Here is a 19,991-nt window from a genome sequence, read left to right on the forward strand (position 1 = left end):
GCTCACTCGGGAGAGTGAGGTGCTGATAACACCAAGGCCACGGGTTCGGATCCCATATAGGGATGGCCGGTTAGCTCACTGGGTGAGCGTGGTGCTGACAACACCAAGTCAAGGGTTAAGATCCCCTTACCGGTCATCTTTTTAAAAAAAAAAAAAAAAAAAGCAGTTTGAACTTCAGATTCCCCCTTCTACTCAAAAAGCAAGGCAACTGCCCCATCCTTTCTCCAGCAGAAAACTGAAGGTTTCATCTCTGTAGAGGGTCTCTGCCCAGGGGAACATCAGGCACAGTTAAGTATGGGAGTGACCTTACCTAAATAGGGAAATTAAATGAATGTCTCAGACTGAATGCTGAGACCTCCTCCCCACAACATACACGGTTCCTTTCTCTCTTTTTGTTTCCAGAATGTTGGTAGCAAGATCTATTCCCTCCAGGAATATCTTTCTCAGACCAGGAAAAATATGCACATACTTAGATTGGAGGTTCTGCAACCAAACAGCTCAGGCAAATCACCACAGAGTTAAACCTAATCGATAAGCCCTATCCTTGCATACAGAGATTCCAATCATCTTTTTTAGTGCCCCGTTTGTAAATATTAACAGATCATCCAAGGATCAACATACAATTTACAAAAACCTCTAACATGAAATATAGATACCAAAACCAAAAGAAACATATGAAATAAAAAAATTAAAAAGAAAAACAAATTGGAGAAAGACTGCAAGAAGAAGAAAAGTAAAAGCTCCCATTGATTTCCTCAGAGATATGAGAAAATATTCCATCTATGAAATAAAACAGGATGCTTTTTTAAAAAAAAGTCAGTGAACAAAAAAGGAGCTCTTGTAAATTAAGATTGTGATAGTTGAAAACCTCAATAGAAGAGATAGTATTAGTAGATAAAGTTGCACTAAACTCCAAGAGAGCAAAATTCTGAGGAAAATGAGAAAAATACATAAGAAAATTGGTGAACTAGTCCAGTGTATCCAACATCCAAATAATAACAGTTATAGAAGGAGAGAAGAGAGAAAATACAAGAGAGGAAGTCATCAAAGAAATAACCTTTAAAAAAATTTTTAGAATTGAATCATCTAGAATGTGTTTCTAGAGTAAAGGGGCCCACAGGGTGCCCAGAACAATGGATAAAAATATGCTAACACGAAGACACATTTGTAAAACTTCAAAAAACTGGGCACAATATTAAAATCCTATAAGATACAAAAGAGGAAAAAACAGGTTATCTACAAAGGAATAAGAATAATAATGGCTTTGGTCTTCTCAAAAGCAATCCAGGAAGCTAGATGACAGTGGAACAAGACCTTCAAAATACCAAAGGAAAATCCTGTCTGATATAGCATTCTCTCTAGCCAAATTATCATTCAGGTGTGCAAGGAGAATAAGATAATTTTTGACATACAAATTCTCAAAAAATGTTTTCTTCCTGTGACCCCATTCTCAGGAACCTCCGAAGAATATATGCTACCAAAATAAAGGAGTAAAACAAGAAAGAAAACAATACAGGATCCAGAATACAGGAGATCCAACAAAAAGGCACTGAAAAACTCCAGGATGATGGTTAAGATAGAGCTTACAGTTGGCAGAGAAGGCAAACACTCCAGATGGGAGCAGGCCAGAAGGCTCCATCCCAGGAGAGATTTCTTCAGAAAAATGAAATTGATAAAATATCCAAAGTGTCTGAATATATTGACAGGAGATTTAGACAACTGATGAAGAGTCTAAGATTTAATTAGAGGTAGAAAAGCATGCAAATTTCAAAAAAAGATAAATATTAACTCCAGAAAAAAAGATTGCATAGAAAAGAAAAGGTTATTTTGTATATCCCATGATTCAGATGTCAATAGATTTTACACAGTCATAAAGAAGTAAACTGAATACTGATTTAACCAAAATTAAAATGAACTATTGAGAGGATGGAGGGAGGGGTGTAGAAGGAGAGCTCTGTTTGAGGGTGTTCATCAGATAACACCTAAAATTGAAACAAGAATATGTGTGAAAATACACACACACACACACACTATACAATTGACCCTTGAACAACACGGGTTTGAACTGCACAGGTGCTCTTATAAGTGGAATCCACATAAAGGGACTTTTCACATATGTGGGTTCCACAGGAGGGAAGTATTTAACTACTTTAGTTAGGTATTTAACTACTTTAAGTACTTAAGTTAATTAATTACATGGGGAAAATTAAACACGGATTTTCCACTATGCCCTTAACCCTCCCACATTGTTCAAGGGCCAACTATATGTGTGTGTATATATATATATTTCATGGATATGGAGGTAAATAGAAAATAAACCAGCTAAAAATCTTGAAAGAAGTTGTCTTTAGAACACTATCAAAGTGGGAGTGGGGAGTAGATGATGTGTTTTGTAAAAATTCGTGAACTATTCACGCTATCTGCAAAAACTGTTTGACTTTTTTAACTACGTGCAAATATAGCTTTGATTTAAAAATAAAAACTGGGAAAGATTTCCTGTTAAAACAGCCTGGAAAAAGAGCAATAAAGAGATTACTGTCTGTTAGAGAGGAGTTAAAAGCATGGTAGCAACAATTAAGACTTTTTTCTTGACATATTCAGAAGAATTGAAAGAGAACTTAAAAGAGAAAAACAAATATAAGGGGAAAAGTACTTACAATCTTACCACCCATTAACATTTTGGTGAGTATCTTCCAATCATCTACCTGTTTATCTGTAGAGATGAGGGAAGATAGATAGATAAATAGAGACATAACTTAAAAATTTACATAAATGAGATAATACTATGCCAGCTGATTCTGTTATCTAATTTTTATAATTAACAATATATTGTAGGGGGGTTTTATGTCAATAAATACAGATATATGTCATAATTTTAAATAGCTACATAATGTTTAATTGTACCATAATGAATTAGTCTCCAGTTGACGTACATTTAGGTTGTTTCTCTTTTTTTCTTTCTTTTTTTGCCATTGTAACCAATGCTGCAATGCTGCAAGAATTCTTATTCTTACACTTGGACACTTGTTTGATTATCTTAAGATATATTCCTAAAAGCGAAAAATCCTAGGGGCCGGCCCGGTGGCGCACTGGATAGTGCACCGCTTGGGAAGCGGGGCGGCGCTCCCGTCCGAGGGTTCGGATCCCACATATAGACCGGTTCCTGCTCACTGGTTGAGCGAGGCGCGGGAGCAACACCGAGGCTTGCGATCCCGTTGCCGGTCCCCAGTCCGGTACGGGGGCAACACTGAGGGTTGCGATCCGTTGCCGGACACGGAAAAAAGACAAAAAAGACAAAAAAAAAAAAAAGAAAAATCCTAGATAACAAAAAATACACATTTAAAAGTTTGAGTTTAAAACCACCCTCCAGAGAGGTAGTACCAATTTACATTCCCATCAGCAAGCATGAAACTTCCATTTCTTCATATCCTTGCTAATTTCTAGGTACTGTCAGTCTTTTCTGATTTTGCCAATCTGATATGAATAAAATAATAATGTATTATGCTTTCACTTGTATCTCCTTTATTAGTGAGTTTGAACATCTTTTCATGTTACTTGACTGTGTGTTTTTGTTCCTTTGTGAATTGCCTGTTCATATCATTTGCGATTTTTCTCCTCCTAGGCTAGCCTTTACTCATTGTATCATTCCTTTTCTAACCTCTTAAGTCAAGCACTAATATATTTTATTAATTTTAAGGCTTTCTTCTTTTATTAAAAAAATAAGTTAAAGTAGTCTCGACCTTGGCCGCTCATTAGAATAGCCTGAGGAACTTTAAAAATATTTTAGTGCATGGGGCCCCAGCTGAGACTAATAAAGTTAGAATGTCTGAGGGTATATCTGAAGCATCCTTTCACTCTCGATTTTTACTCTCATAAAAGTTTTAGGGCCGGCCCGGTGGCTCACTCGGGAGAGTGCGGTGCTGATAACACCAAGGCCCCGGGTTCGGATCCCATATAGGGATGGCCGGTTCGCTCACTGGCTGGGCGTGGTGCTGACAACACCAAGTCAAGGGTTAAGATCCCCTTACCGGTCATCTTTTAAAAAAAAAAAAAAAAAAAAAGTTTTAGATGTACATATTATGGATGGCATATAGTGAATTTTTTCCATCTTGTCCATTCATTTGTTTTTTAACTGGTAAATTTTAGGAAATAAGTTTGTATTTTTTGTAATTGATGACCTATCTGGTATTATCTTACTTGCTGTTTTCTATTTGTCTACCCTTTTCTATGCTTTCTTCCCTCATTTACTGTCTTCTTTTGGATTATCATTATTTTTTTCTCTATTGTTTTGAAAGTATACAATGTATTTCTTTTCTTTTAGGGTATTACACTTCTCTCTCTGTAAAAAGACACAAAAAAGGATTACTCAAAGCAACATGAATGCAATGAGAAGCTGGAAGGGACCGCACCTCAGCAACTCCTCTGTTAGAAGGAGAAAACTGGGTACAGCCCCGATTCAAAGTTAGCTTCTGCTTTTTATTGTAAAGACAAGTTTCACAAGAAAAATCAGTTGATTCAATCATTTCAAAAAGACACAAAGACATGGAACAATGGAAACTGGTAACATCAGTAAAATTAACAATGCGACATTCCAAAGTGCAATTTGTGGAAAGCTAAGTTGGTCAAACTGCGATCATTATCTAAAATATAACTTCTCCTCAAATGATTTAAGCAAAAGTTACATTCTTATGATTAAATCTAAGTAAAATTGTCTCTAAAGTTTCCACCAACATACAGCTTGCTCTTAGCAAACATTTTTTCACATTTGTCCCTACGTCAAATTTTTAAAATCTCTTAACAGGATCAGTATGACAACAACCTGTTGGCTCTAAAATCATTAAAGTGTACAATCCCATACCTAAGCAGTGATTACAGTTGATTAGATGGTCTGTTGCCAAGCTAGCTGTGAGCTCTTGCCCCCTGGCTGGAGACTTTTGCCTCATACATGCATTACCTAAAAACCCTATTCTAAAAATCAAATGAGAATTAAGATTTCTAACCCTCTACCTTAGGTATTGTCTTTAATTGATCAATGCCTTTAGTCTTCTCTAGACAAACCTTAGAATGTTTTAACTCTGATCATTTTCCTCTCATACTGCATACTTGGTACTGTATTTTATCCCCAAATTAGACATTCCTGTTATTGTTTTATACAAGAAATATTTGTTTCATTTTGCTCACACACTTACAGGTTTCTCTGTTTACCATTCCTTCTTGAATATCAGACCATTTTTCTGTGATCACTTACCTTCTTCTTAGAATTGGGTAGTGGAGACAAAGAATAATTATGATTTGCAGTGATGAACATGCTAACAATACTGATTTGATCACATATTGTACACAAATACTGATAGTCAACTCTGTACCCCATAAATATGTATAATTGGTTATATTTCAGTTAAAAAATAAATTTAAAAATAGAAAAAAAAGTATATCCTTTAAACCCACACCATCCACTATATATATAATGTAAGCCACACATATAAATTTTTCTATTAGTCACATTTAAAAACAGTGAAAATAAACAGGTAAAATTAATTTTAATAATATAGTTTATTTACCTTGGTATATTCAAACTATTACCATTTCAATATGCCATCAAAATTTTTAAATTGAGATTTTTTTCATTTTTTGTTTTTTATTAAAAATTTTGTGTGTATTTTACACATACAGCATGCCTTAAATTGGACTAGCCACATTTCAAGTGCTCAATATCAAGATGTGGCTAGTGGCTACCATATTGGACAGCTCAGCTTTAGAAGTATTTTTAATTAGGGGGTCTCATGACAAGAAATTATTTCAATTTTCTTTTTTTTTTTTTCCTTTTTGTCTTTTTTCGTGACCGGTAATGGGATCGCAACCCTCGGTGTCACGCCCGCACCACGCTCAACCAGTGAGCGGACTGGTCTCTATATGGGATCTGAACCCTCGGCAGGAGCGCCACCACGTTCCCAAGCGCCCCACTCTACCGAGTGCACCACCGGGCCGGCCCAGTTATTTCAATTTTCAATTGTCTAAATTGTCTTCGGGGCTAGCCAGTTAGCTCAGCTGGTTGGAGAGTGGTCTGATAACAACAAGGTCCAGGATTCAATCCCTGTACCAGCCAGTCTCCAGAAAAAAATAAATAGATTAAAGTGTCTTTGTTTAACACTAATTCTTGAATGATAGTTTAACTGAATTAATTCTGTGTTGAGAGATACTCATATTTTCTCTCAGCATTTTGAGGGTATTATTCTACTGCCTTCTGGATAGTATTATTGTTATTGAGAAGTCTTCTGTCAATCTAATAGTTGTTTCTTGCTAAATAATTTTTATCTCTGGCTGATTTTAAGATCTTCTTTATGTCTTTATTGTGTTTAAATATGAATTTCTTGGGCCGGCCCGGTGGCGCACTGGATAAGTGCGCCGCTTGGGAAGCGCGGCAGCGCTCCCGCCCGAGGGTTCGGATCCCACATACAGACCGGTTCCCGCTCACTGGCTGAGCGAGGCGCGGGAGCAACACCGAGGGTTGCAATCCCGTTGCCGGTCCCCGGTCCGGTACGGGGGCAACACTGAGGGTTGCGATCTGTTGCCGGACACGGAAAAAGACAAAAGACAAAGAAAAAAATATGAATTTCTTTTTATATCTCTTGTTTGGAGCTGGTTGTGCTCTATAAATCTGAGAGTTCATGCCTTTCCATTGATTCTGGAAAATTCCCACCCACCATCTATTTGAATACTGCCTTTTCCCCATTATATTTTTTCCACCCATTTGAGACTCTAATTAGATGTATGTTAAGTATTCTCACTTCTTCTTCCATTTCTATTGTAATGTTTTTCATGTTTTCCATCTCTTTGTCTTTCTGTGATGTGGTCTACGGTATTTCTTCAGCTTTATTTCAAATTCACTAATTCTCTCTTCAGTTGTGTTTAATCTGTTGATTAAACCATTCATTAAGTTTTTAATTTCAACTATTATAATTTAATTTCTAGAAGTTCTGTTTGGTTATTTTTTAAATCTGCCTGGCCCTTTTTGATAGTTTTTTATTCTTTGTTTGTGATTTTGATTTCCTCCTTTATTTCTTTAAACATTTAAAGATATTTAAGCATATTTAATAATTCCAATATCTGAAGTGGCTGGTGTTATAATCCTGCTCTTTTTGTTTCTGATGACTCTGACTCATGATGTTTATTTTCTCATCAATTTTGTAATTTTGGATTATGAGTTTATGTTTAGTTTATCCTAATTTGTGAGAGTGCTATGAGGTCTGAGTTTAGGGTCTACCTCCAGAGAGGATTTGTGTTTGCTTGAGCCAGGTGCCCTGGGGTGCTATCAACCTGTGACCATCTAAATTAAATTTTTAACTTAGGCTATCCCAGGCCTGTAGAGAAGCATGTGGTTTCTAATACTCAGCAGCAATTTCTTTTATATTTCTACTCAGAGCTCCTGTCAGTCAACAAGTTTTGTCATCATCTCCCTTTACCAGTGAGCAAATTCTTTCTAACCCACCTTTTCATTGAGTGAAGAGAGCCTTTTTTTTTTTTTTTTTTTTTGTCTTTTTCCGTGTCCGGCAACGGATCGCAACCCTCAGTGTTGCCCCCGTACCGGACTGGGGACCGGCAACGGGATCGCAACCCTCGGTGTTGCCCCCACGCCTCGCTCAGCCAGTGAGCGGGAACCGGTCTGTATGTGGGATCCGAACCCTCGGGCGGGAGCGCCGCCGCGCTTCCCAAGCGGCGCACTTATCCAGTGCGCCACCGGGCCAGCCCAGAAGAGAGCCTTTTGACCACTGTTAACTTTGGGCCAGGGTTCTAACTCTTTTTCCTTATGTGTGCCTAAGGTCTTATCTCTTGCTCTCTTGAAACACAAGGTCCTAGGTTCCCAAGATAAGCAAGTAAACCCAAGGCTTTTATAACTGTTTAACACTGTGGTTTTCTGTCTCCTCCCCCACCCCCACCTCCCCCTTTGGTACTTAGGGATTACTCTTAATTTCTTGTGAATTCAAGTATGCATTTTAAAAATGTTTGTATTTTATCTAGCATGTACATGGTTGGGTGCTAGAAGGGATATTCAGATATCTAGTTTATATATTTGCAGGTGCTTTTTACATATTAAGTATTTTTTTCATATTAAAGATTTTATATGTCGTGCTACTCACTTACGTTGCACACATTTCTCCATTTTATTTTTTGTCCTTAACTTTACTCATATTTTCTTTTGCTTTACATAAAATTTTAATTTGTATGTAGTCAAATCTCTCCATTTTCCCTTTGTAGTTTCCTACCTCTGTTGTCATGTTTACAAAGGCCTTATCTACCACAAGATAATCTCCCATGTTTTTCCTACTATTTTTCTGGGATTTTTTTTTTTTTTTTGTCTTTTTTGTGACCGGCCGCACCGCGCTCAGCCAGTGAGCGCACCAGCCATCCCGATATAGGATCTGAACCCGCGGCGGGAGCGCTGCTGCGCTCCCAGTGCCGCACTCTCCCGAGTGCACCACGGGGTCGGCCCTCTGGTTTATTTTTTAATAAACATTTTATTTTTGAATAATTGTAGATTTACCATTGATAGTACAGAGAATTCCTGTATATCTATTTTCAGTTTCAGTTTCTAACTAATATTTTTCATCCTCCCGAAATGCATTATATATGCATTCATTGAATTAGAAGTAATACCACCTGTGTTTCAGGTACTGGTCTTGGCCCTGCAGACATGGCAATAAAGAGACAGACAGATCAGATCCCTCCTTTAATAGAGCTTATATTCTGGTGGGATAGAAAAACAATAACTGCCTGACATACTTTGAAAAATGTCACTTTATTGTTGCTCATATCCCTTTGTATTCTGAGGCTACTTATCTCACTTGTTTGTAAGATTATTACAGGACAGGAATTATGTCTTTTTTTAGGTAACTAGTACATCATAAACACATAATATTAAATGCTTTTTTAATAATGAATGAGTGACTATGTTATTTACATAGAAACTATATATTTTTTACTTCTTTTGCCAGTTGTAAAACAGGGCCATTAAGTCAATAGAAACCCCTCTGCTTAATCAGCAATGTTCCAAGTGCTTTTAGTTTTTCATAGTGATAAAAATAACAACCACAGCTAACACTGGGTACATACTTACTACATGCCATGAATTAATTCATTTAATACTTAGAGAAGTATTTTTATTATCTCCAATTTCTAATGGAAGAAATTTAGGCTTAAGGTCCTACAGCTAACAAGAGGAAGAGACAGATTATGAACTCAAGTCTGTCTAATCTAAAACCTGAGCTAAGACCTAGTACTTTTTCAATTAAAATGCTGTCTTTCACCATTATGAATCTTACTGTGATGCATTGCCATGGAGTTTAAAATTTTCCAGGAGCACCAAAGGTAAAATTCAAAATATTGGTATCAGTGTAAGAAAGTAAATGACTTATGACTGGTTAAAAAATATTTTTGCAACCAGGTGGTTTCCAATTCTTTGTTTTTAACAGAATTGAAAAGACCAAATTGAGGAGCAGCTGACAGATCATTAAAAATCATTTTTATGGGCCGGCCCGTGGCTCACTTGGGAGAGTATGGTACTGATGGCACCAAGGCCCCGGGTTCGGATCCTATATAGGGATGGCCAGTTCGCTCACTGGCTGGGCGTGGTGCTGACGGCACCAAGTCAAGGGTTAGGATCCCCTTGCCAGTCATCTTTAAAAAAAAAAAAAAAAAAAAAAACATTTTTATTAGTAGCTTTCTGTATGCTATTTGGCATATAACTTAGAAGGAACTTGCCAATCTCATTGACATTCCATCTTATATTTATGAGAACAAGTTTTCTCAGCACTGTAACAAGAGAAAATAGGGATAGAATTGGTACTGAATGTTGTGTCATTTGAGCAGTAATTATTTATTCACACAAAGCTGAGCTAATTGAAAAAAGAACCCAGCCTGTCCATGCCATTAAGAGGTGCATTTCCTGTTAAAGTTTATGCTTAATGCCAATAATTATTTCTCAAAATTGGTAATATATATGTTGTTTTGATCAATTGTATATGAACAATAATTCTAATAACAACTCAACATAGATTACCCCTTAGAGCTTATGGTCATGGGAAACTTAGAAATCTTGTAATATATAGATATTTTTAATGCAGAGAAGTATGATAAAATGGTCAATAAAAGATTGACAAGCGTAAAATTATTTTATATTATGATAAAACTCTGGGGAAAGTAAAATAGAAACACGAGTTCCAGGAGAAAAAAGGAAGAAAAAAAACCCAGAACAACATGAGCTTGTTCATGTAATTTTTAAATTGAATAATACTGTGTATCAAATCACCATTATATTTAGATTCCATTGGATTATGTTTTGAAGAGTAATGTGATAGTCATATTTTTAAATGTTGATATTTAAAACATGCTGAAAGTTACATCCTTAACAACTACTTATGCTTAGAATTTAAAAATATAGATATCAACTTAAAAATGTATAAAGGAGTACATTGTTTTTCAGATTATTTTAGGGAATACATGAGAAGAAATGCTCAAAGCCTGCTAGGCTATCTATACCTATGGTCTGATTTGTTCTCATTTATTTCTTGAGTAGTTTTCTTATCTTACCATCTAGATTGCAAGTTCTCTTTTTACAAAAATTAGTCCAATTTCTTGTGTTTTCCCTCAGAAACTCAGAGAGAGACTCACACAAGCAAAGTAAGCAGCTGTGGGGTTAAGCGAGGCATGGGTCAATTTAAGCAATCTTTGTACCCTGGCAGTATTGTATCTTGTGCATTGCAGATATCGCTCAGTTCTGCTCTTTGGTCAGGAAAGTTTCCGCATTCTAAAATATAATTCCTCCCTACTCCCTACCTGTTTTTTGTTTGTTTGTTTGTTTTTTGTTTTTTTAAAGATGATCGGTAAGGGGATCTTAACCCTTGACTTGGTGTTGTCAGCACCACGCTCTCCCAAGTGAGCCATGGGTCGGCCCCCTACCTGCTCATAATGTATGGAATTAATTCCTTCAGACAGTGAATTGGAAGTGAATTTTTTCAAATCTTCAGTCCACATTTATTCAAAATGCATGTATCTATATGAGAAGAAACATTGACCTACAATCAGATTTAATTAGATTACTTCATAAGAACAAGTTTTTATAAAGGAGGATGAGGAGAAAGAACCAAGAGGTCACCTATTTGAGTTTTGTATGTTTGCTCCTTAAGCTGACTGCAGACTAAGCCAAGTATCTCCTCTTTACTGAAGTGATCCTGAGGAGTAGATTCAGTAGGACCTTATATCAATTCTGACATGATCAGCCACATCAAAATGCTCATTTCTGAGGAAACATCATCCTTAAATAGAGAAACTCTCAGTGCCCAAACTGACTGAGAAATGAAGATAATGTCTAAGACTAACCCCTGCTAGGCCTCCAGTTTGCAGGGCACCCCAAAATAAAACTAAGCAGTCACAACTTGGCCTTCCCTGGGCGAGTGAATGAGTTAAAACACTTTCTTTCCTGTTTCTGGTAGCTCTACATAATCAAAACCTTTTTGGCTAGAAATTTTCCTTCCTCGGTGTAGGGAAGATTTTAGTGCAGTGCCTAGAACATAGTAGGCATTCTGTAGATGTGGGTCAAATAAACAGATTTTCAGAAAGGGAAGGGACCCCTGAGGAGTAATCGATAATGAAGTTAGACTGCCAACTAATCTGAAACCTGGATCGCTAAAGATTAATATCTTTGATTCATTTTTCTCTGCAGCAAGTGAAAGAGAACTTCACTAGGTTACAGGCCTGCATCTCAGAGCTCCGCATGTTACAGAGAGAAGGTTGTTTCAGACCACAAGGTACTTCTCTGCCACTGGCAGTAGAGGATGGGCTCCAGCAATTCAAACAATACAGCAAACATGTGACCATAGGTGCAGCTCTGACCTACACTTCCCTGGAGGTAAGTAAGAGAGGCTTTTAGGACTTCAAGCCATCTTCCCCTGTCAGTCCACGGGGTGCTTCATTATTTATCATCCTTACGTTGTTCTCTGTTTCATACAAATTAAATGTAATTTCCATGACTAGATTTTCGACTCCCTGCAGGCAGAAAACATGTTTCTCATTTCAATATAACCTGTATAGCTCTTATTATAGAGATGGGCATAGAGAGGAGCTCTAATAGTATGAACTGAAGTGAATTCTAAGGAAAAACTGAAACCAAAATAAAATCTGAATATGCCATCTGCTTCTGAATTTTTTGAACTTGTAAAGCAAACGTTCAACTTTCTAGATTGGTATCTATATATTTACCTGAGTACCCTTAAGAATTTACAGTTGTTATTAATCAAATCTTGGCATCAAATTCAGTAAATTTTCTTGGGATTAGCAAATATGCAAATATAAAAATTGCTACTATTCTGGTACCAGACTGAGACAATCTTAAAAATATAAATAACTCATGGCTGGGTACTCCACTGGGTGCATGAGTGAGTATGAGTTAAAACATTTTCAGTCTCTGGTAACCTCGGGCATCAAACAGATGAATTAAAAAATAATTGTGTGGGACTTCTGGGACTTCTGGTTTCCAGTTCCACATGTAGGAACTTAGAAGTCACCACTCAATCCTAACAACTAGTAAAAAGCTAAACAAACTGAAAAATCAACAACTGTTTTTAGATCCCTAGAGAAATGAGGTCACAGGGCAAACTGTTGTCTCTAAAATTTGAGAAGTAGACAGGTGGACACAGAGAATCACAAAATACTGGAGCAGAAACCTCCACGGGAACCAGTGCTAGGGTAGGAAAACCAGAACTACAATTGACCAATTGCTGGAGGCTGGGTGTGGACAAGTCTGAAATTTAAAAACTCCAGGAGGATCTAGTCCTGAGGGGGTCCTCACTTTTGTGAGTTTTCTTCCAGGAGCTCAAACAAGCTCCTCACAGTAAATATCAGGAGAAAATTGCCCCCTGCCTCTGACAGGGGGAGGGGAAAAGGAACCATTTTGAAATACACCAGAGCATTCTGTTCTTCATAAGTTCTGCCTTCAAGAGAAACTAGTTAAACAGAGCCTAACCTGCTGAAGTGTTATTAGAGCTTAACTGACCTAGGAGAAGGGAGATACCAAACTCCAACCAGCCATAGATTTCCATGTAGGAGAAAGGAAATACCCAACTCCAGCCCACTCTAGCCATCCTATCCCACCTGAAGGGGGAGGGACAGAAACTGAGAAACACTTGTGAAGTTTATGGAATGCTTCCACTCCCTCTATATGTTACCACCACATTACTAAAGGCCTATTTATAGCAGTTTCTTTAGCCAGATACATTATGTCTGACTATCAAGGAAAAATTATAAGGCATACTAAAAGGCAAAAGATACAGTTGGAAGAGATGGAGCAAACATCAGAACTAGACGTGACAGGGATGTTAGAATTATCAGACTATTGGGCCGGCCCATGGCTCACTCGGTAGAGTGCGGTGCTGATAACACCAAGGCCGCGGGTTCGGATCCTATATAGGGATGGCCGGTTTGCTCACTGGCTGAACGTGGTGCTGACAACACCAAGCCAAGGGTTGAGATCCCCTTACCGGTCATCTTTTAAAAAAAAAAAAAGAAGAAGAATTATCAGACCATAGAATTTAAAACAACTATGATTAATATGCTAAGGGCTCTAATGGATAAAGTAGACAGCATGAAAGAACAGAAGGGCAGTGTCAGCAGAGAGATGGAAATCTTAAGAAAGAAACAAAAAGAAATGCTGGAGATCAAAAACACTGCAACAGAAATGAATAATACCTTTGATAAGCTTATTAGTAGGTTTGTCATCACTGAGGAAAGAATGTCTGAGCTTGAGCATATATCAGTAGAGAGCTCCAAACCTGAAAAGCAAAGAGAACAAGACTGAAAGGAGAAGAAGAAAAAAGAAACAGAACATAATATCCAAAAACTATAAAAGGTATAACAAGGTATAACATACACATAATGGGACTACCAGAAGGAGAAGAGAGAAAGGAACAGAAGAAATATTTGAAACAGTAATGACTGAGCATTTCCTAAATTAAGGTCAGACACCAAACCATAGATCCAGGAATCTCAGAGAACATGAAGCAGAATAAATGCCAAAAAATTAAAACAAACAAACAAACAACAACAACAACAACAAAAAAAAACTACAGAAAATCAAAGATAAAGAAAAATATCCTGAAAGAAGCCAGAGGGAAAAAACACCTTACCTATAGAGGATTAAGATAAGAACTACATCCAACTGCTCCTCAGAAACCATGCAAGCAAGAGAGAAGTAAAATATTTAAAGCATTGTGAGGGAAAAAAAAACACCAGCCTAGAATTCTGTACCCTGTCAAATTATCCTTCAAAAGTGAAGGGGAGTCCAGAGCCGAGATGGTGGCAGTGGTCAGACTCTTCTTGAGGTTTCAGTTCCCACCCACAACCCTTGATGGAGCCTGCCTGAAGGCCTGCCAAGAGACCCAAACAGCTGCAGCCACACCTCCCCAAATCAAGAAATTTGCCATCTAACAATGGGGCCCAGACAAGGCTGGAGATAAACCTCATATGCAGACTCATGAAATTGATCTTAATAAATGTGGCCCCATGGTACTGGATGCTTTAATCAAGATTAAGAATGAAATTGATTCGACCTTGACCTTCCATAGATCATGCAGAGAAGGTATCTGCAGCTCTTGTGCAATGACCATCAATGGAGGCAACACTGTAGCTTGCACGAAGGATCAACATCAACCTCAATGAAGTTTCAGAAATCTACATTCTTCTTTCTATCACATATGTATATGATAAAGGATCTTGTTCCTGATTTGAGCAACTTCTAAGCACAGTACAAATCCATTGAGCCTTATTTGAAGAAGGATGAATCCCAGGAAGGCAAACAGCAGTATCTGCGATACATAGAAGATTGTGACAAACTGGATGCCTCTACAAATTCATCCTCTGAGCTTGCTGTAGCACCAGCTGCCACAGCTATTGGTGGAACAGAAACAAATATTTGTGGCCTGTGGTTCTTCTGCACGCCTATCACTGTATGATCAGTACCAGAGATGACTTCACCAAGGAGCTCCTGGCCAAGCTTGAGGATCCATTCTCTCTCTACCACTGCCACACCATCATGAACTACACAAGGACATGTCCCTAGGGTCTGAATTCAGGGAAAGCTATTGCTGAAATCAAGAAAATGATGGCAACCTATAAAGATAAGAAAGCTTTAGCTTAACTGTTTCTATGCTAAACATGATTTGTAACCAGCTCAGAGCTGAACATAATTTGTATCTAATCAAGTTCCTTCAAAGGCCTTGATTTTCCATGAACACAGCATGTATGATAAAAATTTTAAGAAATTTTTTTAAGTGAAGGAGAAAAAGAGACTCCCCCAGACAAACAAAAATTAGGGGAATCTATTGCCAATAGACCTGCCTTGCAAGAAATGTTGAAAAAAATTCTCTAGAGAAAAGAAAAATAATATGTCAGAAACTCAGATCTACATAAAGAAAAAGCATCGAAGAAGGAATAAGTGAAGGAAAAATAAATTTTTATTTTTCTTAGTTGATTGAACAGATAACAGTTGATTCAAAATAATAATAGCAACAATGCATTTGGTTATGTATGCATTACAGGTGATTATATATGTTTATTTATAAGTGAAATGAATGACAGCAATAATATAAGAGATAGAAGAAAGGAATTAGGATTATTTTGTTATTATAAGGTATTTACACTACCTGTAAAGTGGTATAGTGTTATTTGAAAGTGGACTTGGATTAGTTGTAAATGTACATTGCAAACTCTAGGGTAACCACTAAAAAATAAATAAATAAAATGCTAAGAAAGGAGAGATATGTTAAGAAAGGAGAGGAAATGGAATTATATAAAATGTTCAATTAAAACCACAAAAGGCAGAAAAAGAATGGGAGACAAAAAATAGGAATAAACAATAAGGACAACAAATAAAAAATAGTAACAAATATGGTAGATATCCGCCCAACTATATCAATAATCACTTTGAATGCCAATGCTCTAAATGCACAACTAAAAGAGAATGTCAGAGTAGATCTAAAAGCAAAATCTAACTATGTGTTGTCTATGGGAAACCCACTTTAAATATAAAGACATGTAGACTAAAAGTAAATGAATGAAGAAAAATATACCATGCTAACACTAATCAAAAGAAAGCGGGAATAGCTATATTAATTTCATACAAAGCAGATATCAAAGCAAGGAAAGTTGTTAGGGATAAAGAAGGGAATTACATAATGATAAACAGGTCAATTCTCCAGGAAGACATAACAATCCTTAATGTGTATGTACCTAACAACACAGAGTCAAACTACATGAGGCAAAAACTAATAGAATTGCAAAGAGAAATAGATGAATCCATTATCCATTATAGTTGGAAACTTCAGCACCCCTCTATCAGAAGTGGACAGATTCAGCAGGCAAGACATCAGTAAGGATATAGTTGAAAACAATATCACCAATCAACCGAATATAATCAGCATCTATGTACTATATCATCCAACAACAGAAGAATGCACATTTTTCTCCAGCACATGTTGAACATTCACAAAGTTGACCACATTCTGGGTTATAAAACACACCTTAACAAATTTAAAAGAATAGAAATCATACAATATCTGCTGTCAGACCACAATGGAATTAAAGTAGAAATCAATAACAAAGATACCTGGAAATCCCAAAACATGTGGAGATTAAACAACACACTCAAAAAACCCATGTGTCAAAGAAGAAATTGCAAAAGAAATTTTAAAATATTTTGAACTAAATGAAAATGAAAACACAACTTATCAAATTTGTGGGCTGCAGAGGAAACAGTGCTCGGAGGGAAATTTATATCATTGAATGCATACATTACGAAAGAAGAAAGATCTAAAATTAATAATCTAAGTTTCCACCTTAGGAAACTAAAAAAAAAGAAGAACAAATTAAATCCAAGTAAGCAGAAGAAAAGAAATAGAATGGAATAGAGAATAGAGCAGAAATCAACAAAATTGAAAACAGGAAATTAATAGAGAAAATCAACAAAACCAAACACTGGTTCTTTGAAATGATCAATAAAATTGATAAACCTCTAGCCAGACTAAGAAAAAAAGAGAGGACACAAATTACTAATATCAGAAATAAAAGATAGGACATCACTACAGATCCTACAGACATTAAAAAGATAATAAAGGAACACTATGAACAACTCTATGCTCACATATTTGACAACCTAGATGAAATGTACCAGTTCCTTGAAAGATACAATTTGCCAAAACTGACACAAAAAGAAATAGACAATATGAATACACCTATATCTATTAAAGAAATAGAATCAATAATTAATAACATTCCAAAACAGCACCAGGCACCAATAGGTTCACTGTTGAATTATACCAAACATTTGAGGAAGAAATTATACCAATTTTCTACAATCTTTTTCAGAGGATAAAAGCAAAGGGAATAACTTCCTAACCCATTCTATGAAGCCAGAATTATTCAATACTAGAACTGACAAAGACATTACAAGAAAAGAAAACTACAGACAACATCTCTCATGAGTATAGTTGTAGAAATCCTCAACAAAATATTAGCAAATCAAATCCAACAATATATAAAAAGAATTATATACCACAACCAGGTGAAATTTATCTCAGGTGTGCAAGCCTGATTAAACATTCAAACATCAATTAAAGTAATCCATCACATCAACAGGCTGAAAGAGAAAAATCACATGAATAGATGCAGAAAAAGCATTTGATAAAATCCAATACCCAGTAATGATTTAAAAAAAAAAAAACAAAACTCAGTAAACTAGTAATAGAAGGAAATTTCCTCAACTTCATAAAGAATATCTTCAAAAAACTATAGCTAACATCACACTTACTGGTGAGAAACTCAAAGCTTTCCTTCTAAGATCAGGAACAAGGTGAGGATGTCTCTTCTCACCATTCCTTTTAAACATTGTCCTGAATTGCTCAACTCGCACTGACACACACAGGGACATAACAAACACATGCACTCAGCCTGTAATTCTTTATATATTCCATTGTTGTTATCAGTCTAGTAAAATTCATTATGTTTCACTCAAGAGAAAATAAATAAATAAACATTGTCCTGGAAATCCTAGCTAATGCAATAAGGGAAAAGGAAACAAAAGGGTACAGATTGGGAAGGAAGAAATAAAACTGTCTTTGTTTGCAGATGACATGATTATCTATGTAGAAAATCGGAAAGAATCAGCAAAAAAATTCTGGAACTAATAAGCAATTATAACAAGTTTACAGCATACAAGTTTAATATACAAAAGTCAATCACTTTCATTTTTCTCCAGCACATGTTGAACATTCACAAAGTTGACCACATTCTGGGTTATAAAACACACCTTAACAAATTTAAAAGAATAGAAATCATACAATATCTGCTGTCAGACCACAATGGAATTAAAGTAGAAATCAATAACAAAGATACCTGGAAATCCCAAAACATGTGGAGATTAAACAACACACTCAAAAAACCCATGTGTCAAAGAAGAAATTGCAAAAGAAATTTTAAAATATTTTGAACTAAATGAAAATGAAAACACAACTTATCAAATTTGTGGGCTGCAGAGGAAACAGTGCTCGGAGGGAAATTTATATCATTGAATGCATACATTACGAAAGAAGAAAGATCTAAAATTAATAATCTAAGTTTCCACCTTAGGAAACTAAAAAAAAAGAAGAACAAATTAAATCCAAGTAAGCAGAAGAAAAGAAATAGAATGGAATAGAGAATAGAGCAGAAATCAACAAAATTGAAAACAGGAAATTAATAGAGAAAATCAACAAAACCAAACACTGGTTCTTTGAAATGATCAATAAAATTGATAAACCTCTAGCCAGACTAAGAAAAAAAGAGAGGACACAAATTACTAATATCAGAAATAAAAGATAGGACATCACTACAGATCCTACAGACATTAAAAAGATAATAAAGGAACACTATGAACAACTCTATGCTCACATATTTGACAACCTAGATGAAATGTACCAGTTCCTTGAAAGATACAATTTGCCAAAACTGACACAAAAAGAAATAGACAATATGAATACACCTATATCTATTAAAGAAATAGAATCAATAATTAATAACATTCCAAAACAGCACCAGGCACTAATAGGTTCACTGTTGAATTATACCAAACATTTGAGGAAGAAATTATACCAATTTTCTACAATCTTTTTCAGAGGATAAAAGCAAAGGGAATAACTTCCTAACCCATTCTATGAAGCCAGAATTATTCAATACTAGAACTGACAAAGACATTACAAGAAAAGAAAACTACAGACAACATCTCTCATGAGTATAGTTGTAGAAATCCTCAACAAAATATTAGCAAATCAAATCCAACAATATATAAAAAGAATTATATACCACAACCAGGTGAAATTTATCTCAGGTGTGCAAGCCTGATTAAACATTCAAACATCAATTAAAGTAAACAAACACATTTGGTGAAGGCCTTGGTGGTGGTGACAGTAATGGCAAGGCATCACATTGTGAAATGGCAGAGCAGAGAGAGCAAGAGATTAATTCCTCATGTGCTCCCCTTTTTAAAACCTTCAGAACCATGCCCATGACCAACGGTTTTAATCCATTCACTACAGCATGGTCCTTCAATCAAATCACCTCTTCAAGGCCCCACCTTTCAATTACTATAATAGGATTTTCTACCCTCTTAACACTGTCGCAGTGTCAAGTTTTGAGAGTACACTCAATCCAAAGCAACACCAAATGTTAGTGAGGGTGTGCAGCAACAGGAATTCTCATTCACTGCTGGCAAGAATGCAAAATGCTACAGCCACTTTGGAAAACAGTTTAATGGTTTCTTGCAAAACTAAGCATATTCTTACCATAAAATCCAGCAGTCACACTTCTTGGTATTTACCCAAAGGAGCTGAAAACCTAGTCCACACAAAAACCTGCACATGGTGTTTATAGCAGCTTTATTCATAATTGCCAAACTTGGAAGCAAGCAAGAT

General features: G+C 36.2%; 1 protein-coding gene and 1 pseudogene across 2 annotated transcripts in view; both read left to right on the top strand.

Annotated features, from left to right (window-relative positions):
- Positions 1–19,991, top strand: part of M1AP (meiosis 1 associated protein) — an 87,432-nt gene that overhangs the window by 21,802 nt on the left and 45,639 nt on the right. For both annotated transcript variants that reach the window (XM_008576921.1, XM_008576922.1), the window contains exon 3: positions 11,720–11,905. In XM_008576921.1, coding sequence (XP_008575143.1) covers positions 11,720–11,905 — 186 coding nt within the window. The remainder of the gene's footprint in view (positions 1–11,719; positions 11,906–19,991) is intronic.
- On the top strand, positions 14,344–15,187 carry LOC103593839 (annotated as a pseudogene).

Source organism: Galeopterus variegatus, unplaced genomic scaffold (genome assembly GCF_000696425.1).
Source record: "Galeopterus variegatus unplaced genomic scaffold, G_variegatus-3.0.2 Scaffold1428, whole genome shotgun sequence".
In the NCBI taxonomy this organism is placed as follows: Eukaryota; Metazoa; Chordata; class Mammalia; order Dermoptera; family Cynocephalidae; genus Galeopterus; species Galeopterus variegatus.